Below are 23,680 nucleotides of genomic sequence, written 5' to 3' on the forward strand. Positions count from 1 at the left end.
AATTCCTTGTAAAATATTAAGATGTTAACCTGTGGAGGTTTTTAGCATCTCTAGCGGGCAGCCAGGCAGAAGTTTCATATTTCTTTACACTTACCTTTGTTGTCATGGTCTCTAAAACAGCCTTCAAAGGAATATCTGAGTAATTGTGAGGTATGGGCTGTTTCTTAGATGTGTGAGTCACTTCACTCTCAGTATGTACTTTGTAGTTCTAAGTAAAGATAACCTTAATTAAAGTTGTTCTCATGCTGCTTGCCTAAGTAGCTTATGAGCTTGATGTCTGAACAAATACTTCCATGGCAGGGTCTCGGGTGAACAGAAGTACCCGGGCAGCTGGGAAATACAGTAGCCTGATGGTGCACATGTAGTGGTGGAGATTAACGGTACCCCTTTAAGCTATCTGATTGCCATTTGGCCAGTAATAACTTATCCTGAAATAAATCATCTTGTGGAGTTCACTGAATATGAACCTCTTGCCCCTTAGAGAATCACACTTGGCATTCCAAAATCCATACAGCTGCTGGGTATGTCCCAAACAGAGCTGCAGGGGACCTGGGGGAGCCCGTTGGGAAGTAAATGCTTTCTATGCTGCTGGACTGATGATGTAGATGGTCATATATATATATAAATAAATCTGCAGAGAAGATAATTGCCAGCTTGTTCTTCATGGTTTAAAGAAAAGTTGCTTTCTTTGCTTGGAGTAATGCAAAATCTGTTAATAGGTCATGTTGTGTGAGTAATTTCAAGGCTTCTTTGTTTGCCAACACCAAACTAATAATCAGATATTCTCTACCAAGTAAAACACTAGGTGAAGTTATTTTAGCATCTGGGCATTGTGTTGAAAATGTAACAGGTCTCCAAGTAGGTACGCAAGTTTGGAAAGGCAGGAGTTTGTCCTCATCAAGGCTTTTGCTTGGCTGTGATTATCAGATCCTGAATACCATGATTAAAATTTGAGGCTGAATTGGTTGCTCTGTTGCTTGTGGAGTACAGTCACTTTTGCCTGTAACAAATTCATTTCTTTGGCAGGCGTAGATAAATTTTAAATGTGGCAAATGCACCGGGGTGTGGAAGAGCCAGGGCTTGCTAAGTTGGAGGTATGGTGTTAGATACTGGGGTCACTGCTGAGAAAGGGGAGGTGGTGTACGCAGCCAAAGGAAGGTTGATGTGTCTTAGTGTCCTGGTGAGCTGACAGCATCATTGGTGGTTGGCTAGTACAGCAGAGAGAAAATATAGATCACCTACATGTGTGGCATTTAATAACCAATACTTCTAAATAAATGACTGAGGAGCACTGCCTCACAAAATGTCAAGTGCTACTCTTGGCCTTTAACTACTCGCCGTTGACTGTAACCTAAAATTGGCCTTTAATTGTTGCTGAAAGAACAACTTGAGAATATGTTGAGGTTAGACCTCTGAGGTCTGATTCTGAGCTTATACTTGCACAGATGCAAGTCAAGTGATGTAAAAAGTGAAAATTAATTAGGAGGTGAAAATTGTTCCTCAAACACTCAGCATACGTGTTTTCATATGTTGTTATTTTTAAGCTTTGTCCCGTTCAGTCATGTAAAGAAAATGCTTTCTAATGATAACTAAAGTTAACTCTGATATATGGGCATCTCCAAATTACAACTCTGAGAAAATCCTGGTCAGGAGCTGTTAATGTGAGAGTTTTGTCACAGAAGATGAATGAATGCTCTGTAGCTTCAGTTCCACTAGAATTTGTCCTCTTCCGCATCTACTGTGATTGTGGTTTTTTCCCCTGGTGCAGCTCCTCCTGTTTGTGGAAGGAGGCAAGCCGGAGGAAGTGTCCTCCTGCTGCAGGAATAGATAGCACTGAACAAAGTTTAGTGAAAGCAAGAGGACATAGTGCTCTGATGAGACCAGCTAATCCTGGAGGAAATAAACTAGCCTGTTGCTACGCTTTACCTTATGCACCTGAAAAGCACCTCTTCTGTGTCAGGTTGTATGTTTGGTGTAACATCAAGATACATTTCAAGTTTGGCCAAGATGCCAGATTTGCGATTAGAATGAAATTACATAGAATAGTGTAACAAATGAATAGGACCAGTCAAAAATCACATTGACTGAAGTAGATTCTTGTGATGGTGAGCCGTATTGTAACATTGGTTTTCACTTTTAAATCTTTTTTTTTTTTTATTGATTGATGGCCTCATGTGATTCATTTTGTGAAATATGTTTGTCAGACATCTTCTGTTACAGCCCACTCATAGTAGAGGCCAGCAAAGCCAAAAAGAAATGAGGGCAGAAGGAAGTATTAAGTGCTTAAAGCTGTAGTTGAATTGTCAATACGGTCAACTTTCCCAAAATAGTGTATACTTATTTTTTATTATTTAGTTCTTACAAACAAGAACTTGGTCTTTCAGACCTCATTAATACTGTGGAGGAAGAAAACTTTTCGTTCAGAGAGAAACAAAAACTTCTTTCTGGTACAAATAATGATTAGAGCAGCTTTGAACTCAGTGTGAAACATAACTACCATAACAAAGATAGAGAATTCTGAAGATCAGAACAATGGATTACCATTAAAGAAAAATGGCTTGGTGAAAATTAGGATGAATTGTTTTGCTTAAAGAATATTATGTATTTATATTGTGGTTTAGTATGCTAATATTTCTTGTCTTGATGAGCCATCCATATATGATTTAAAAAAAAAAAACAACACAGCAGACTACTAGTCAAGTATTATGGGACTTGCTGCGTTTCATATCCTAAATAAAAGTATTAGCTTGCTCCCAGTGGAGGTTTGATTGCTTCAGTGAGTTGGGTTTTTTTAAATCTTTGTAAAGTGCAGTTTCCCCACAGACCTTGTCCTGAAGATTCTGGTTGCCCAGAGGGCAGAGCCTGGCCTGCCCACTCCAGTCCGAGTGGTTTTATTAGTGAAGATCAGTCTTTTATGTGATTGAAATGCTTTGAAACCCACAGCATTGATCAAAATAAGCCTGAGTTGGTACGTGCTTGGCTGCGCTGTAGGTCAACCTCAACTTCTAATGTTCTTTATATGTGTACCACGTGTAAGGAAAGAATTGGGTTTTGCACCTCTGTAGACTTGAAGGGAGTCTCTCAGGCCACAAGTTTGCACAGAATAGAGATAAGCAGCTGGTTTTATGGTTGCATGTAGAAATGAGTACTTTGGTAACCTCCTTTTCTATGGGATTTTTCAGGTGTAGCTGGATTCATGCATTACTCCATTCCTGCCCCAAATGATGATCATAGATGTTTATGCTGTCATGTGTTTTTATCTTGCAGGTTGAATTTGAGTGGCTTAGGCAGTTCTGGTTTCAAGGCAAGCGCTATCTGAAGTGCACTGATTGGTGGCTCAAGCCTATGGCTAAATTGGAAGAATTTTGGAGGAAAATGGAGATTATGGTAAGTACTGGTTTTACAGTCTAAAGCCTCTGGAGCTTAATTCTGAAAGCACTCACAGTTATGTTTTTAATTGTACTGTAGTAACAGGGTTTAAACTTTATTCAGAACACAGGAAATATAGAATCAATGTCAGCCTTCCACTGCTATATCTTATTTTTTTTCCCCGGTAGCCAGAATAAATATGAGCAGAATAAGATCCAAAAAACAAGAGTTTAATTATTCCCTGACTTAGCTTGTTTTTAAAGTTTGACAGCCTCATAAGACGACAGTCACATATTACATCACACCAAATTGGTACATGAAGCTGTGCCTTGTCAGCCTTTTTGTGCAACACCAAGACAGACATCTCTGCCAACGAAAACAGCGGCAAAACGCACCTGAGGAAAGTTGATACTGAACTCTGATGACCCGGAGGCACAACTGCCTGTAGTGTGCCTGCACACTGACTCTATAGCTAGAACCAACGAGAGGAAACTAGTTTCTTGAATAATCATAGTGATATTAGTTCCTGTACGCTTGAGAATCCATCTCTGCTTTCCTTGAGAGCAGACCCGGTGCCATGCACTGCCAGCCCCAGTGGGGTTGCTGTCCCCGGAGGGGCTTGGTTGGGGCACTTGGTGAGTGTGTTCCACTCAGTTACCAGCGTGCCAGAAGCTCCTTCTCGGTAACCTCTGATTGCAGCACAAGTCTCCATGTGCTCGCAGTTGACTTGGAGATGTTCGTAGTGTAACTGAGGATGAGGAGTATGAGTCCGAGCAGAGGTGGTTTTGAATCTCTGGAGGCGTGGCGCAACGTTGAGTATGCTCTTGAGTTTGGAGGGAAGTGTTGTGACTCGCTAACCTGCTCGAATGTGTGGTTATCAATAGCTGGATTCAGGCGTGGAAAATATGTGGAAAAGGGGAACTTTCATGTGTGAAATCAGTTGATGCAGGAAATCGGTGAACATAAAACTTTTCTACAAAAGGAAGAATATTATGACTTGTTTGTGAGGTTTTTTTCCTCATCTTTGTGTTATGCGTTCACATTCTTGAATGACCTTTATAATTTTAAAAAAAATCTTTTGGTTTGTTTTTCTTTCAAATGACAACTTGGTCTCTTGTAACACAGGCTTAGATGAGGTAGAGACAAGAATGTTTGATTGTTATTTTATATCCATTTTGTGTTGAGAACATGAAAAAACAGCAAACTCAGGAATTCTCAAGGGTTAGATTTTCTGCAGTTGGTGTGACATTACCATGTGTCTCTAATTAGAAACATGGTGGTGTCAGTGTATCTCCTTTCAACAGGCCTCAGGATGATATTTATCAGCAAACTGAAGGTTGGGCCAAGACAGAAGCTGCTTCTAATTTAAATTTTAAAATTTACTTTAATGTTTTATGACTTATAACATATTAATCACAATTAATTTCTGCTATTGAAGGAGACAGAAGAGAATGTTAATTGAAAATGTCTGTTTGTTAGGTCTCTAAGTACATGATTTGATGCTTACTGTATGTAGGACTTGGAGGTAGGGTGGGTTTTTTGGGGTTTAACCTACATTTCGTCCTTTAGAGTTTCACAAAATGACAGTAGGGGGCAATGTTGAGCCGCAGTTGTAATGCAACAACGGCCACTCACTTGGTAACATACATAGAAATGCAGCATTAACATCAAGAATTATCCCTGTTGCTTCAAGTTAGCTGTAATCTCTAAGATTCCATAACACAGGAAATCAGTTGTGGGTTAACAAATTCAACAGCAATTTAACATAAAAAGTGCAGTGTTTTGGTGCATGCGTAGCTTCCGCAGCATTAAGTTAAATCAAAAAGGTATTTCTGAAGGTACCCAGTAGTCTACACTTGATGGTTTTGGTTGGTTTTTTTATTTCTCCAAACTTAGAATTCTAGCTGGATGATCCTTTGGGGAAAAAAAATCTTGTCAAAATGCTAAAAGTAAAAATGTCTGAGAGTTGTTGATCTTGTCTCAGAAGAATATTATTGGTTAAAAGGAATTATTTCTTGAAAGAAGGTAATTATCCTGTTTTCTTACTTTTCTGTGTGAGTTGTGAACAACTCTTAACTCTGGTTGTTGGGGTTTTTTTAATATACATGTGTCTAGAGTGATACAATCAGTCTTGGGGTTCCTGTATGCCTGTTTTGGTTTTCTTTCCCCTTGTTTAGTAAAGCAGTTATAAAGAAGAAAGTTTCCAAAATAATTTCTGTTTCTCCTAATTGTAATTACTCCAGCGTCACAGCAGAATATGATACTGCAGGAAGTTTAACCCAGTGTCTTTAAACCTTTGGGCTTCATTTAATATTTTTGTACATTATAGCAGGCATACAGTTCTATCATAATGTTTATTCTTGGCATTTTTTTCCCTGAGGATAGTTTTACTTAGAGCTCATTCTTGTGATGTAAATGTTAAACCTTTCATTTGAATGACATTCTGATAAAACATCACATTTCCCACAATATTACCTCATGAATTTATGAACCATTAAATCCAAAGCAGTTTAACCAATCTTCTCTTTTTCCCTCTCCCTTGAAAATATGAAGGCTATTCAAATGTTCAAGGGTTGTTTTGTGTTTTTTTTAAAAGTCATCCAAGATTAACACGTTATCGTCTGCACCATCAGGATAAATGCTTGCTGAATTCAAAGGAAGAGTTACCATTTGAAAAAAGGCTGTACAAGCTTTGCTTTCTGGGTAGAGAGAAGTCTGAAAAGCTGAAGTCTCATGTGATGTGAGGAAGTCTTGCTGTAGCTGTTCTGAGATTCAGCGGAGAGACAATTTGTCTCTTAGGGTCTGATATCGTGCAAACCTCACAATCTGACATTTATTTTAGCTATGAAAATCTTTTAACACCATGCCAGAGCACTAAGAACTGCAAAAGTCCTACAGTCTCTTTTGGTTTTTTAGGCTGATGCACATTTGAGTAAGTAAAGTGCAAATCAATGAAATGTTTTTTGTTTGTGGGATGAAAAGCAAACATACACAATTATACTTAAATATTGGATCTTTAAATACTTTTTCATGTAGCTAGTGTTTCTTTAAAAAAAAGAGACCGTAGTAGTGCAATGTGGTGTGAATTGTATTTCCTGCTTTGACAGTCCATTTAGCAATGTAGCAATGTATTTATATGGCGGTTGGCCTTAATAACCTTTATTGACTTTAGTGGGTAAGAGCCAAGGCTGGGATTATTAAAATGTATCAGTTTCATTGCAGTATAGAATCACAGCATATATAATTATGTTAGGTAGGCTAGGCCCCATTTAATCCCACCTATTTATACAGGAATTTGGCAAGATGAAAAAAACTATAGAACTAAATGTAGAGCAAGGTATGACTGATTTGGAGTTACATTTAAGGGCATAACCGTTTGCCTCCAATAAAGGGTCTACTTAAAGGAATGAAACATAGATCTTAAAGAACTGATTTGTAATGGTGTAACCGAAACACGAGTAATTGTTACACCATTTGTTTCACTTGGCATCCTAAAATACAGCTGGTGATAACGAAACGCTGCACACCTTTTAATTTATAAAGCAGAAGTGGGCACGCTGTGCAGTTACGAGCCAAGTGGCACTCTGCAAACGGATAGCTTTCTGCACAGCTTTCATCTGGATTTGCAAAACTTTTTAAAAACTATATTTACAAGTCATTATTACTGCTGTTCTCAGTAGCACACTTTTAGCGGTTTATACAACTAAATTGAAATCAGAGAGCGAAGTTATTTTCTTGTAAAATTATTTTTCTTTCCTTTTTGAGGTCTCCTTCATTATTTGCTACTATTGCTCCATAAGAAGTATGTCATAGTTTCAGGTATAAGCTACTATTTCAGGGACTTACAGCCTGACAGTTAGAATTGAGTCTGGGCTGAAACTCGAGCTGCAAAATCTCAGCCCAGGGCAATAATATATTTCTTTTCTTTTTTTTCCTTTTTTTTTTTTTTCCCTGAAATATATATTTACATCAGAATATTTCAGTTCCAAAATAACCATGAAAAGCTGTAAGGCCAAATATGCTTTTACAAGGAATCCTCCTAGCTTTTGTAGACTTTGACGCTGTAAACAACTAAACAATTATATTTTAAAAAAAATAAAAAGATAATGAGATCACAAACGGGCTGTTCGGTTGGTCACCTTTTTTTCAGAAAATACAGAGCACCTTAACTGACATTTGAATTGCTTTGACCTTGTCAGCCCAAATTCAGGGAATTCTTAGGTATTACTTTAATTACTTTTTTACGCATTGTGCTTAGCATCACACTCCTCTGTTGGAGGCCATGCGGTGATGGGCGATCATATTTGTCTAATGAGCTGTGAAATGCAGGCAAACATGGCAGCTCGGAGACCCAAATTTTAGCCATATTTCTTGTCTTTTGGGGCTCTTCTTATCTGTTTAGGCCAGACACTAGAAATAAATGTATTTTTGACAGGATATATTTTATATACCCTAGGAGTCAAATGTTTCTGGAAATTTACGTTTTATCTTCAACAACAACAAAACCAGATCCTGAACACTTGCTTTTCCTTTTTTTTAATATAATTTATTTTACTTTTTGGCACTAATTTGCTTGTTCCGAATATTTATAGCTGTCAGAAATGAGAGAAAGGCTTCACTGTTGTGTGTGTAGTAGAATCACTACCAATCTTTTTGAAAGAAGAAAAAAAAGTAAAGTTGTATTGCACATCTTTCACAAAAAAATATTTACAATTCTGAGGGAATTCAGACTTAAGCTTCCCAAACAAAGTGTGTGCTGAAAGCACAAAGGACTGTGTTTAGGATTCTCTTTGAAGTGTTTTTGCAACAGGATAAGGAAAATTTTAGAAACTGTCTGATAGTGTTCAGGGTAAATACTTAAACCCCTTTAGAGAATTTCACACACAGATACTGTGCAGCAGAAAAAAGGATACTTATGTTTCCTAAAGCTGCTACAGCCTACAGCTTTGTACTTAAAGACAGAGGTGTTGAATAGAATTCTACTGAGGATACATCCAGTGACAATGTCTACCGGAACATCAGAGCAAACCAGTGGATAGCACTTTCTATTTTTAACCCTTACGTGAGCTGGTTGAGATCTAAGCTGTGTTGATATGAACCACTGTAACATTTTTGTTGTAAACTGGAATTGTTAGAAGGGCAGCCTTCGAGCTCGTACAGCGCACTGTGGGGATTATACTGGAAACGTGGCGCAAACTGGCGCAAACTGGCGCAAGCCGGGAAGAGTCGAGGGCGGTGCAGGGCCTGCGGCTGCCTTTCGAGCAGGACGCTGGGTGGCTCGGGCAGCTGTGCGTGTCTTGCGGCCACCCAGTGGTGTGTGCTGCTCCAGGTGGGCATCCGTCCCACATCAGGGCTCCGTTCCAGGGGGTGTCGCACCTGAGTTCTGACTTTGACGTTTGTAGGTGTCCTTGCGCATGCAGCTCTGTCTTGGTGAGCTTCAACTTTGGACAAGTAGACTTCTGGGGTCTGGTGTCTAACTCGTACTGTAATGGGGCTTCTTTCTGTTGTCTTCACTGTATTTTTTAATACGGTCAGTTGCCTGTGTGTAATATGTACATGTGCCTGCATAGAAATGAAAGGTGTGTTAGTATTTAAAACATAAGTACATGTAACAATCGGCAATCAAAGTTGTGCAAGTAGGTTATATCCCCGTGTTGTATTTGAATTATGTAGATCTCTGTGTCTTAGCTGAGCACTGTGGCTTGAACAGGATTCTCCACCGCTTCTAAAAGTTTTTTTCCTGGTGGATAGTCTACCAGAGCTGCTCCCTGGTGTGGCTGCGTGGGTATATACGTGCTTCTACGCACAAATGCATACACAAGTATGCTGTGTTTTTTAACCATGATGATCTTCGAATTAACTTCTTTATGTAACTTTTGAATCATATAAAATTCCATTTAGAGAAAAGACGTTTGTAGGAAATGAGCACTAGTGGCAACTGCTTGCACTTGGCAGCAGAAACGATGTAGGGGAAGAGTGTCAGACTGCATTTGGTAGCGCTGCAAGTGACCCAGTGTGTGGCACAGAGGGAAGAGCTCACATCCTGGTTCCTGCTGCATCCCTGTGAATCCGGTGTGAGTCCTGGAAGGATGTTTTAGAACCTGGTGTTGCTCTTTTTGATTGTTAATAGGAACTATGCGATCGATTTCAGTGAGAACACAATCTGTATGATGGGGTTACTGTAGATTGTGTAAAACTGTGTGTTGTTTCCACCATTTTTTCTGCAGAAGCTTGGATGGACATATACTGTAATACTGAAATATATTTTTATCAACAGCGTGTTTATAGAGGCTTATTATTTGCTGTGAAAAAACAGAAGTTATAGTATTGTACTACTGTTTTACTAGTCCAATTAGTTTTCACAAAGCCTTTTAAGTACTCAGAAATCCATTTTTGAGTAGAAAAACTGAAGAGAAGTCCATATTTAAACCCTGAGAATAAGATTTCTTGGAAAGAAATTCTGTGTTTTTTAAAATTTATGTATCCATATTACATAAAACTTGATTAACTATAGTTAGTGGTTTCTATTTTTCATTTATGCAATGAAGTGTTCAGATGTAAAGCTTATGGATTTGTACATTTGTGTATATGTTTATGGACATGGTACATAGATGCAGATTTGATGTTGAAACTGTGAATTACAGTGGTTTGGCATGAATAATTTTTGCTGTGATTGCTATAAAGTAGAAGTTGTGAATTTGAAAGAAAGTGAAAGCAAATGGCTCTATGACTAAAATGTCACCATCTACATTGCTGCAATTTTTAGATTTTATTATTTTTTTATTTCTAGAGAACAACTAGTATTGTTAAACATGGTTTTATTGCTATTGTATTTTAGGGACTATGTAACCACTATAAAATAGAGTACAGCTGGTTTACTTTCCAAATTAGTTTTGTGAGCAAAAGTGGTGACGTATTCTGAAAAGCTGCCATTGCTGCATTGATACTTTTTTCTTTCCTACCTTATCAGCAATCTTTCTAATTCCTAACAGAATCATGGGTGAACTAGCGTTTTTGCAATTTGTGTTTATAACAGTTACTTTATCTGTGATCAAACTACAGCTTTCGTTTTATACGTAAAGGAATAAAATTTGGCTTCAGTACCTGACATGGAAAATCATTATGGTCTGATGGATTAGGTGCTGATTCTTTCACTGCCCCTCTGTTTAACTTGTCCAAGTGTGTGATTTTCAAAATTAGTGTGGAATTCAAAATGTTGAGGTCTTATTTTGATTTTTATATTGTAGGCTATTTTGTTTTTAAATACCTCATCAGTAAAATGAGGCGATCAGTCTTACTGTAGCTGAAAAAGCGTTACTTACTGCCTATGTCCTAGGGACAGAACATTCTGCAGTTGAAGGAACCCAACTGCCTCGCCCCTACCATGATTGGAAATTGTAGAATTTGGGCTGTATCTCAGATGTATTAATTTTAATTTTTTTTTACAGATGGGCAAGTTCTATTCATTTAAGTATGACAGCAGGAATTTACTGTGTTTTGACTAACCCTGATTGTAATCTGGCAGTTCCAAGTTCTAGCTCTCAGGAGCTTTTGAGTGAATCTTTTTTGCACTTTTCATTTCTTACTACATATGCTTTGGTTTAATAATGTGAAGCTCTAGACATAATATGATGTTTGCTGTTCTGCAGTAAGAAGATAATTACTGTCTTTTCACAAATGTCTCTAGTTAACATCAGGTTTTGGCAGTTCTTCTTGGACTGCTAGTGAATTGGAACTCTATATAATTGTCACAGCAGGGACTCTAATATAAAGTTGAACTGTAGCAAATCTTGTAAATTATTCCTATAAAATAATGTGATTGTTTACCAGAATCAGACTAATGGCATCTCTTCTCATAGTACTCATTTTGAATTTCTGTAATATAGCAGAATCATTAAAGTAATGATGAGAACAGGCCAGATTCTTGCTTGTGAAGAGGAATGGCATGAGTGGAGCTCTGCTCAAGATGCTTAGCATGCACTGTTCTGCAAAGTGCACTGTTAATAGCTGGGAACAGTGCATCAGTTCATGTTGTCTAGCTGCCTAGGGATCAATATAATTGTGTAATAAACTGAAGTGATTATTTTTATGTGTGTCTATATATGTATGCATATATGCACTGCTAGTAATTCTATTTTAGCTCGATCTTCAAGCTGTGTGCTACATGCTAATGGATTAAAGCTAGCTAGAAGGTCAGTTGTTTTGTCGCTGTTGTGGTGGGACTCAGCTTGGCTAAGTGAATTGTCATCCTTTACTGATTGTTCTCATGTTCTGTCCCATGTCATGCTTCCATTTCATGAGAGTCTGTGCTGAAACCATTTGCAGTAGAGGGACCACAGAATTCACTCCTGTGATCAAACCTAGTGACCGGTTATTTTGCTGATGGAAGATTTGGATAGAAATTGTTTTAATATTAACCCATTTAACTGGTAGTCACTGGTAGTCATGCTAAAGAAATGGTGAATTTACAGTATTAAAACTTCGGAATCTGCTGGGGAGAGGAAAAGATGAGTAAGAAAGCAGATGAATCGGTCCTGAAGACTCATAAAATTTGCGAAAATGTTGAACAAAGCAAATCATGGCCCGCTGGTTTCTTTAAGAAATCCTGCATAGGGTATAGGACTATTTTCTCAACTTTTTTCTTTGCTTTTCATCTTGTTAATTTTCTTGTTAAATGTAAAATACTGTAATTGAATCACAGCATTAGCAGGCTTTTTTTCAACAAAACAGCAGATTTAGGCTCTTTGCTGCTAGTTTCAAAAGTAATATATGTAGAGAGAGAACACGAAGACAAAAATTGAGCGCATAGATGTATAATCCCAAAGGAATAAACTGACTTCTACTAGACAAGCTGAAAGCTGATTAAAATATTTCGCATCCTTTGGGTATGCAACAGCTTTTGATGATGGAGTGTGTATTAATATTCAGCTTAGCTGCTTGTCGACACTTCAGACAGGTCCCAGGAAAGACTCTGATACTGACCAGGTTTTCTCACTCTGCCAGAAATCTTTATGAGACACAGAGCAGCACCCTTGTACTGGCAGAAGCCAAGATAAGAGTAATACTGTTTAGCTATGTCTTTATTTTAGAAATAGCTTTTAGACATTTTGAAAGGATTGAAAATTTTAAAGAATTCTTTTAATGATATAAACTCATTTAGGTACAACAAAGAAGATATAGTAATCTTAATTGTTTTAACATAAGGCTGCCATAATCTATTCCATTTTAAATTCATTTGTCCAAGTTGTTTGTAAACATGCAAAAATACCAGTAATAATGTCAGTGGCTGAAATTTTCAGAGAGAGTGTTCCTGCTGCAGCTATTTTACAACAGTCATATCGGAGGTGTTGGTGTAACGTTCTCAACTTCATCTCTTCCCTTGTAATGTAATACCTACCTTCCAGACAGGACTGAGATGTAAACAGCTGCTTTATCAGCTGATACTTCTTCTGTTCTTTTGTTGGCATGCTGACATATGGGGTGTTTGCTTTTTCCCTTTCCGCAGTGACTAAATATATACAGTATCTCTGGAAAACATGTCATACGCTGTGTGAGGTGCCTTTAGGATGGCTCCTGGGCTAAATACTTCCTGTAATAGGTGAAGGAGCATGGCTTAATCAGCTTAGTTAACTTAATTAAGCTGTGCTTTTTCTCATGGTACAGCCTTAAAGTGTATTTCATTTAGAAACTATATTTCATAGCTGTGGAATGACACAAGATTGGAGAAATCCTTCGAGTTATTTTAGTGGGCTTGAAAAGGTGGAATTTGCTAGCAATTCTGCAGTGTGAAGAAGTGAATTCAAGGAGTGTGTCTTTTTTGCTGAAGATTTAAAGGAGAAATTCTGATGAAGTTTAGATTGTAAAGGCTTGTCAAGCTGGAGAAGTCTACTTTGCCTTCTTGTTTTGCAATCTAATTTTAACATTTTTATACATGGGAAGAGCTACCCATGTTCATCCCAACCTCACCTTGTCTGCTTGCAGATGTATCACAAGATTCCATGGCGCTACCTCCTTTTGTCGTTCTTTGGAAGAACGTAGTGTGGTGTGATTGTGAGGATGTAGGTCTCCTCTCCCCTGATCTCTGGATCTCAGCAGAAAATATGATTATAAACTAAAGTAATTTGAACTGAGTTGCTTTTCCTTGAGATTAATTGCCCTTTGTGCTCATCATGTTCTCCAGGTAACAGAAGGGGCTGATTTTCCTCTTGGGCAAGTGTTGGGATCCTAGCGGAACCCTCCTGTCTGGGAGACCAGAGGGGAACACTGATTAGCTAAGCATGGGCGCAGCTGGAAACAGTAAGTGGGGAAAAAGGCAAAGCAGAGCAGCAGACTGCAGGTTGCAGTTCGCCAAGCAGAGAGTCGCAGTGGGTGCCATCAGCCCATGAAAATATGGGGAAGAGAGGTGAGGAACTCTTCTCTTGACAGAGTTACAGAACTAAAGGTGATATGTGTGAGAACTCCTGGGACAGGAGTTTTGAAGAGCTGTAGCGATTGGAAAACTTGAAACTGGATGTGTAGGTGGAATGGACTTTTGGGTATGGTGGGAATAGAAAGCAGGCTCGACAGGAAAAGCTCTGGGCATCGAGGAAGAGCAGGAAAGGATGGCAAAGGCTCCCAGGTGAGGAGGGGTGGTGTGGTTTCAGAGAAAATAGGATAGGGGAGCTTCACAGTGGAGAAGATTGCAGAAGTTAATGTAGCTGTGTGTTTCCTTCAAAACGGAATGTTATATGTAGTGATTTTTTAGTTTTTTACTTTATCCCTTAAAAAACCTGTGTTTTGATAGAAATTTCTTAATTGATACTTTTGTGCATTAATACTATATTTAATATGCTACTGGATTATACTACTGAGCCAAATCAGGGAGAAATAGTCCTTGCTTAAGCAAAAAATAATTATATTGAATGCAGAAAGTTACTTAAAATATGGTAAGTGTTTGATTTTAATGCAACAAATGTACCCAGGAAAAAATCAGGGAGATCACATACACATAGATTTTTAACAATTAAAAAAAATACATACAATACTTCAAATGTGAGAATTATTTATGTGTTTTTATATATATATTTATGTGTTTATATATTTATGTGTGTATATATATATGGAGGTTTATCTGTATCTTAAACAAAACCCATGATGTTGTTGCAGAACCTTACTGAGCTCATACAATACGTTAGTTTCTTGTCCTAGTACCTTTCACTGTTTGGCATAATTCAATGGTACACTTCAGTGTTTCTTGATTATATGGGGTGTTATAATTTCCTGATGACTGGTTATGTTATTTAAAATGCAGAGGGTGTTAATCCTTTGGTGATTAACACTCTATTTGAATTACCAGAGGTCAAAGGTACATTTTTTTATTTGCGATTTTTTTTTTTTTTGCAGTATTTCTTCCTTTGATTTTTTTTTTTGATTTTTTTTTACAAAAGGTTTTGTCTTCTGTATTTTATCTGAAAATTACTTTGAGATCATTTGGAGTAGGTGGAGGAGAGAAGCATCCTTCTCCCTTAGAGGCCCAAGTTTGTTGAAGCTGTACTCATTAAACATAAATTCTTGTTCTAATGAATAGGTCCTCCAGAAATCCTCTGTTTAGAAGCAGTGAAAATCTCTTAACTGAAGGAAACATAGTCAAAAGCACGTGCAAGAAGGCATTCCCTACTTAGCCTCTGAAAGAGTAGATACAAATATACATGGCTGTCATTTCAGGTGATTTGGAGATACTGTAGAAATCCTTGTCCAGCTGCCAGTTGTCTCCCAATTAGTGTTTTCAGGTCTGAGAAGCTGTATTAAAAGCCTTCAATCCTTCCAAAGGTTGTGCAGAAGCTACCCATACTGTAATATTTCAAGCCTTTTGGCAAATACCGTGGTCATCTGTGTGTTTGCTGAGCTGTACTTTGTACCGGGCTGGACCTGGTGAGAGAGAGGCAGTGAGGGCTTTTTGTTCTGCTTTTCACAGAGTTCAGGAACTCTTCTTACCTCTCCAAGACAATTCAGTGGTGTCCAGGTTTTCTGAAATGCTGTCCAACTGCAAAGACTTACCAGTGATCTACAGCAATTGTCAGGGTTTCCTGAAGTACGCTGTGATACTGGCTTTGCTCCCTTCTGTAAAGATGACCATAGTGCATTCCTTCACTGCAAATTGAATGGCAGACCGCAGGGAGCAATCTTAAACAGAAAAGTCATCGTGTCGGAAGCCACGGTGCTGTATGCAGAGTTCCCCCCAGAGCATGTACAGGAAAAAAGTCACCATAAAATTTTGGCATGCCTGCTTTTTATCCCACAATGTTGGACTAATTGTTCCCAGTGTCTGAGCTCATGCTTGGACTTCACACCTACTCCAAATCTGGAAAAGTGTGGAGCTAGCAGAAGACTTCCAAGAGTTCCTTCAGTGTAATTTTTTGATTCTAAAGCCTCTCTGGTAATGCCTGAAACTGCTAGAAACCAGGTACGGGAGAATTGTGTCGATACACAGTAGCCCTCTGCAATGTTTAGCACTTGCGTGTTGCATGTAAACCAAGAGGTGGTCCAAGAGCACAGAAGGAGTCCTTCATGTTAGGAAGCCAAAAATGAAAGGAGAGCAGTTTGTCTGATGGGGTCAGTATTACAAGCCTCAGACTGTGGTATGTTCTCAGCTCAGATGATGCTAATCCTGGAAACTATGAAAAGATATGATAGACTGCCTCGGGATTTTCCAGCAGAGGCATAACTGATCTTGACTTGGTGTTTTAAGACAACTCAGCATCGACCTAGGCTGATCAAGCATTAATGATGGGTATTTTGCAGAACTGGAACATGGGTTCACTGGAGTATAAAAGCTCTGTTTTAACTCAGTTACCAGTTATCGGCTTAACTGCTGGATGAAGTCATTCAGTCAGAAACTTGAACCATATTATAATAATCTATGTTTAATCTACATAGCAAATCCGTGTGTGTTAATGTTGCTCTACAGCAGGTAGGCTGACTTAAGTAAGTGGAAGCACAGAGAGGCAAGATGCTCCTGTCCAACTACTCATCTGATGATTTTGTTTTACTGTCTGTATATGCTGGCTTTCTCTCTGCTTTCCTCTCTGGCATTTTGCTCGGAGCTGTGCGAGGTGCTAAGATTAGCGCCGGTTTGCTTTTGTCATAATCTTTCATGTTTGCTGTGACAGATAGGTGAGAAAGTAGTATTTGTTCTGCTCCAGCAGACAAGGAATCCAACTCAGACACTGGGGACAATTAGTCCAATGTTGTGGGATACAAAGCAGACATGCTAAAATTTTAGGGGGACTTTTTCTTGTCCATGCTCCAGGGGGAACTGCATATAGCACTGTGGCTTCGTACATGACTTTGCTGTTTAAGATTGTTTAACTGCTGTCTGCCATTCAATGGCCGGTCTGTGGTTATTTTGGAAGAAGGAAGGGAGTATTACGAAGTGGATGAAGAGAAGTAGGAATAAACATAGTGGAAGTATAAAGAATCTTGGAAGTGCAAGCGAGTGTAACAAGAAAGAGAATAGTAATAAATTACAAAGTATCTGTACTTTTTAAACTTTTATTTGTTGTCAGCATAATTAAATTAATGTGAAAGTTGATGCCCCATCTCTCAAAATTACTTTTTCTTTCCTTCCTGTTACTCCTCAAAGTTAGAAATACTACAGTGAGTGATAGAACAGGAAGCAGAAACTAGACAGATGCTTGCTTTTGTGGCTCAGAACAACTGCAAGGTATTAATATAAAGATCTGAATTTTCATCTACTTAACATGTTGGCTGCAGCATTAAACAGTGTCTTGCTCTAGAAAAATTGAGTATGTAAGCTACTAATAACAGATGCAACTACTTAAAAATGTAATTTTGTATCTCAAAGAGGTTTTTTTGTCTGCTTACATTTCTGAATCAACTTCTTTGAAGGAGTTGTGTGGTGGCCTCACTGTAGCAGAACGCTCAGCCTGAAGTTTGTAGATAGGACGTTTGCAATAGTGTGTATGTGTGAAATTTTAAGTGATGAGCTGCCTGATTAAAACCAGAATATATTTTTTTATTAAATCTTGTTATTGGTTTTGTGTAAATCCATTTTTACTACTACAGGGAGAGGAAGAAAAAGGTGGATAGGGAAAGGAATTTAGGAGGTAGCAAGAAAAGACTGAAAGAACATGCAACTAAAGGCATAACTTAAACCTATATAAATATCAACACTTTGGATGTGAGTAATAGGATCCAGCTTGGTAACTAAAATTTGTTTAAGGAAAGATGGAGCAAGTTGTTTGCCTATTTGGCTGGTGTAACCAGAACAATGTACTTAACAGTTTTTTATATTCAAGATTGTGTTGTCTACAAATGTATATTATATTATAATTTTGCTAGTCCTGTTTCAAAGTCTCTTGAAATCTGCTTAACTCCATTTTACATCTGTCACAAGCAGCTATGTATTTTTTTACTAGCAGAAGTGCTGCAGTCCTTTTTTCGAAACAACTATTTGAAAAGTTTGCATAATGAACTTAAGTAAATAACATGACTCTCTCACTGGGGCTGTGAATCTGTTGATTGTGATGCTCTTTTTTAATGTCTCTTTCTGTAAGTGGAATTTATATAATTAAATTTGTTACTAAGACATATGAAGTATGCTTCTTAACATAGAGATGTCATCAGAAATAACATTTGTATCCTGTTTTCATTTTACTGTTTTATCTCCTTTTGTCCTACACTTGTACAAACCCAGTCAATAAGCATGTATAAACCATGCCAACTTTTGCTATTTGAAGAACTAATTGCATTTTTCAAATATTTTTTGATCAAAAAGCATTTTGCTGCTTATTTGCACAGTACAACTCCTAAATCGAAGTCAAAAGTTGTGGGGTCAGAAGATAGTAGGTAGTCTATACAGTGTTGGAACTGGTACTCCAGTTCCTGGTTTCCTGAGGATAAATGTGATTGCTCCAATATAAATGTTTTAGATCACAGTGACCGCTGTGGAAATTAAACATTGCCAGCAAAATCTATTATCTGTCTAGCTAAGTAAAGGAGAGGACAGATGAAAAAATTCCCTGGGCAAATGAATTCTTATGAGCAGTGATGAATCTTTTCCTTCTGCTGTATTAATTTTATGATATACTGGGAAAAAGAAGAAAAGAAAAAAAGAAAGAAAAAAAAAAGTCCAGTTTGTACATTCTTCATATTACAGTTTATCATTTAAAGGTGAAAAATTTAGAATGCCATTCCTAGGCCGTGTTGCTGAACACATTGGAAACACTTCTCTAAACACAGGGAAAGTTGACACTTAAGGATAGTTTCCTGGGAGTGACAATTGTATGAATCAATTAGACTTTGAAATTCTATGAAAACCTAGAGTTTGGGGAGAGGAGAAGGATTTCCAATTTCCCAAGAATTTTGTTTCTCCTAATTTATTATGGACAATGTTCTGTTTTCAGAGATGTCAGCAATACTAAGCAGTACCTTATCCTGCTTTAAAATACCTTAAAATGTGAATCTTCTACAGGGAATTCTGGCTTTTAAGCAGAAATTTTTATACCTACTTTAGAGGCGACTTTAATACCAAAAAACATGGAATTTTCTCATATAGAGTGTGTACCAGTTTTTCGCTGAGAACAAATAAGCAGAGAGAGACTGCCCTACCAAAAGGTAAATCTTTAAGTCATGTTTATCACTTTTTTCCTTTTTTTTCTTTCTTTTTTTTTTTTTTTTCTTCCTGAGGTACATTCCTGGCTTGTATAGTTCTAGAGCATTCATCGTCCCTTCTGGCATCTCCTCAGGCTCTGCCGGCATCTTCACCAGACCGTCTGCGTCTTGACAACTGGTCTGAGTCCCCTGTTCACACTCACCGGGGGAGACCGAGTGCCTCTGCCTTTTCACGTGGCTCTTCCAGTTAAGTCTTGGAGCGCTCGAGCATGCTCTTGCTAACGAGCTTACACTGCTCCTCTCTAGGACAAGTCTTGTTTCCACAGCAGTTTCTTAAGTAATTCCGTCTAGCAAAGTATGCTTTGTAGCAATTTGCTGTTAGAAGTAATTTGATAGTCTTTTTCCTCATCTGTACCAATCACTGAGTGTTTCTGTTCGGGCTGAAGACACAGAATAAGTCTGGGAGTGCCCAGTTGTTGCATTTATTGTGATTTTTTTTTTTTTTTTTTTTCTGGGATGGGGTAATTAATGTAGGTTACAGCTCAGAAATGAGACTCTGGGATATTATTTGCATATTTAAAAAAAATCAGTATATCAGTAGCCTCAAGATATATGGACTTCTTTTGTGAGTGGGGGAAGAAGAGTTCTCTTTAAACTGTTTATTGCAAAGTAAATGGTTAAAATGGAGCTGCAGTTACTTGAAAGAGACAAATATACATTCATTATTTCCTGAGTATGTTGTTTTTATGGGAAAGCAAAGGAAGCAATGGCTGGGTGTCATTAAGGAGTAGCTAGTGGAAAGCGGTGAAATGAGCAATGAGACTTGTAAAGTGTCACGAAAACTGAAACACCAGGGTACAAAGTACCGCTTATCCTCACAGATATGGATACCATATGGCAACATGAAGGGAAATGGAGAGTCAGAGACAAGAATCCTATTATTCTTCACACTTTCATTTGGTTGCTATTTGCTTAGGGCAAATGATTTAAGAAGTTGTGCATGAACCTTCTTTTGGCACAGTATTTATTGACGAGACACCTGTCTTCCCTCTTGGACTTCTTGAAGCTTCTTTGGTGTCGTTCCAGCTTTGGCACTTCTGATTATAGTTTTATTGCTGTTTTTCTAATAGTTCTAGAGTAGTCTTTTCTTGACTGTTCCTAGCTTTATATGCATTTTCTGATACTATAACCCTTTCTTCTCTTCCGACATTTCACTTATTTTCCTTAAGAAAGGCAACGTGCTATGACTGCTACTGCTGTCTCTGCAATCTCTGCCTCTTCTTCTTGCTTTTATCTGCAAGTTGCCATCTCTGGACAACTCTCTGCATCTCTCTTTTATATATCTTTGGAGTCGAACGCACTGATTAAGAGTACTTTAATACCAGACATTGAAAGGATTTGACTTCTGGAGAGCCAACAATGTGGTCCCTCTGCCTTTGAAATGATACATAGGAGGAGAGCCCTTCTCAGCTCTGTAGGGCTACCTACAGCTGTGAACAGATTTTTGTCACCTCAGCTGCTTCCTCCTTCCTACCTGCTAAACTACATACCTATCTGCTGGTCAGAGTTTTCTTCAATTCTGTTTGTATTAGTTTCACATTCTTCGAAGATTAACACATCTTCCTTAAAAATTGTTAAACTAAGTTTACCAATATTCAATACAGTTATCTTCATTGTATTCATTGTTTAAGATGTCTAGCATCTTTCACCTTCGGTTTTTCAGTGTTTGTGAAAGTATACTTGAACATTTCCTCTTCTGATGCTGTTTCCCAAAGTTAATGATTGTTACAACCAAAGCAAGACTGTTGTACAACATGGAAATCCCAAGAGAGGATGCTTACCCGCTCTCTTTCATTGTTATTTGCACCGAAATTTTCAGCTCTTTTGTCTCACATCATTTGAGGGCACCATTAGGGTATTTGGTTTTGTCCTCACTTAAGGTTGTGAAAATGGGCAGCTATTTGACTGTGTTAGAGCAAGATAATGCGATTTTAAGTGCAGGTCCTTTTGTCACAGCAGTGGGTGCTGTATCAAGAGAGAACAAGAAAAGCCACACAGAAGGGTTGTGTGGGAGGGCGAGAAAGTCATGTAGTATTTAACAGAAGGTGTTGGAAAGGGAGCCCCTTATGCATGGGTGTTATGCTTTGTGTGTTGCAATGCTGAAAATTAGTGCTTCATGTGTTATATCAGGCTGTTATGGGCATGTAGTGGCAAAATTACAGATAATAAATTACTATTCTTCGTACTGAAGCTGTGTCACCTTCTCCTAATTCTAGCACCACAAAGAAATGCAGTTTAGTGTTTCTCTGTCCTGTGGAGTTTAGTGGAAATATTTGAACTTTCCTGTAGTCTTGGGAAGCTGGCATTTTAAGAAGTATTTCATAGTTACAGAGATTACCATCACATCACTGTAATTATTTTGCAGTGCTTTGCTCAGTGGAACACTCACATATTTGTGGGGGAAGAAATGTCCAAAGGACATGCTAACTTCTGTTCTCTAAAGAAATCGATATGACACAGCGTTGAAGAATAGAATCAACCCAATATAATCTCAATTTCAGAAACGGGGAAAAAAAAAAATACCCGAAGCTATTCCCACTGGAAATGTTGTAAATCTTACAAAATATATAAGCTTTCCTCTTCAGCTTACATCAAAGGCATAAAACTTGGGAGATTAAAATATGTTTTTAATCTTGATTTGATGAGCAAAACTTTCACTGTAATATTTATTATGAGAGGCTCTACTTGTGTTGCCTCTTCCCTTTGTTCTGTTTATATATGACTTCCTTTCCTCCAAAAAAGAAGGAAGTATCACTTTCACAAAGCCGAAGGATATTGCAACGGTTTGTTCATTTAAGCTGAGTCGTAGGCCCACGTGGCAGACACAAACTTTTCTTTTATTGTCCTGGGTCCCAGAGGAAGAGGGATGCTTTCTGATGGCTTCCCATGAATGCCTTTCATTTGTGGAGGAGTTGCAGTGGCTTATGCTGACTGTACAAAGATCAAACAGGCAGGAAAATTGTGGTTTTGAGAAACTTAGCCAAGATCTTTTTTACTTTCTCAGAAGTTTTTCTTCTCTAACCCTATTTTTTAAGGACAGTATTGGGACAATTAGTTGTAGTGGCTGATGGGGGGAAAAAAGCTTGTACTATCATTTTCTCTATAAAATTTCAGTATTTTCTTAGTTATTAGAAAATTTGTAGGCACATATAAAAATAATACCAACCATAATTGCAGTCTGTCTTTATTGCATTTGGAATCAATGGTATCCAAAACTAAACTTAAAAAGAATGTTGTGGCTGCTTGGTCCTGCAATTTGATCTATATTGGGACACTGCGTCTGCAGAGTTTTTCTGAAATCACCCATGGGTTTGGACTCTCATTTGTTTCAAGAACATTGTTTTTTCTCAACAGGTTTTATTAGCTTTCTTCATGAAGATTTCCTTTATTGCTTAGCTGATAGTAAACTTACATTGTGGTCTGCACATCCTTCCAATACTTCTTTTTAACTGCAGCGATGGCATGTTTTGCCAGTAATACGCAATTTTCCTTGTGACACTCATATATAAAATGTAATATTTATCATACAAATTCAGTTTTTGTTGAAGGATTACCTTAATGAAAGTGAAACAAAAGTTTCTCAAGTAAAACACGTAGCATCTTTAGAGGTCAGATGTAGCTGAAAGTTGAACAGCTGTACGACATGCATCCTAGATTGTTTTTAATTGTCTTCCCTTTCTCTAACAGCAGTAATTCTTGTTTAAATTGTCAAGAACCTTTCCACTGAGCACAAGCGCACCATACTTTAAGGTCACATGCTTAACCTCAGTACGCAGTTACAATGTAAATGGGCCCCCTTTGTTTTCATTAATGTGTGAGGGGTAGGGGCAAGGCAAGGCTGTTCACAAGGCTTAAATAACTTATTGTAGAAGTGCCTTCAAGAAAGCATATTTTGTCTCCGTACCACAGTTGTTCAGAATTACTTCTGTGCACCCAACTGACAGCTGGTTTGGCAATGGATTTTTCTGTGTCATTTTGTTCGTCTGACCTGTGATACTTTTTGCTTTCTTCTTTTTTTTTTAACTGAGCTGATGGATCCACTTCAAATAAAACAAGTGAAGAAGCTTTTTCTTGTTCCTTTCCTGATATCCTAAAAAGTAGTAAACAAAGCTGGAACTGCTATTTTCCACCCCAAAACATTTTACATGACAATTTACAAATTGTTGTTCATGTGTTGATGTAGAAGTTAAAAATCAAAACTTTCTAAAAATGTCAGCGTAATTTAGTGCTCAGTGCTTTTAATCAGCTTTAAAATGAACAAAATTTTAAAACGGTTTCAGGTGGTTTAAATGAGGCTTATGCCTTTCTACCTGTAACCATTGATGTATGGAGGAAAAAACCTGTTGGAACCTTGCAAGTTATTTTGATTTTGATTATCTAGAATCGGCCCTGATTTCCAAGATTTCAGCTGATTTCAAACCCAATGCTGATTGTAATCTGTGGCTGGCATCTGTATTTTTTGTAGGCTGAAAAAGCTAAAGTCATGCTCTGAAGTGCTCCACTGTGTTAAAAACTTACAGTTTGTTTGTTTGGTTTTTTTAGGAGGGCAATATTTGGTTATAATTTTGGACTGTGAATAGCATTTGATTCATGCCTGGTTTTGAGACACAGAGATTTATACCAGCGAATGGAACGAGTG

At 37.9% G+C, this 23,680-nt stretch overlaps 1 protein-coding gene across 1 annotated transcript in view; it reads left to right on the top strand.

The window, feature by feature from the left end:
• FTO (fat mass and obesity associated) overlaps positions 1–23,680 on the top strand; it is a gene marked incomplete at its 5' end in the record, with an annotated part of 188,515 nt that overhangs the window by 26,309 nt on the left and 138,526 nt on the right. Inside the window, one exon of the mRNA XM_009864912.1 lies at positions 3,268–3,387. Within this exon, the coding sequence (XP_009863214.1) occupies positions 3,268–3,387 (120 nt within the window). The remainder of the gene's footprint in view (positions 1–3,267; positions 3,388–23,680) is intronic.

The sequence above is a fragment of the Apaloderma vittatum genome, unplaced genomic scaffold (genome assembly GCF_000703405.1).
Source record: "Apaloderma vittatum isolate BGI_N311 unplaced genomic scaffold, ASM70340v1 scaffold7242, whole genome shotgun sequence".
In the NCBI taxonomy this organism is placed as follows: Eukaryota; Metazoa; Chordata; class Aves; order Trogoniformes; family Trogonidae; genus Apaloderma; species Apaloderma vittatum.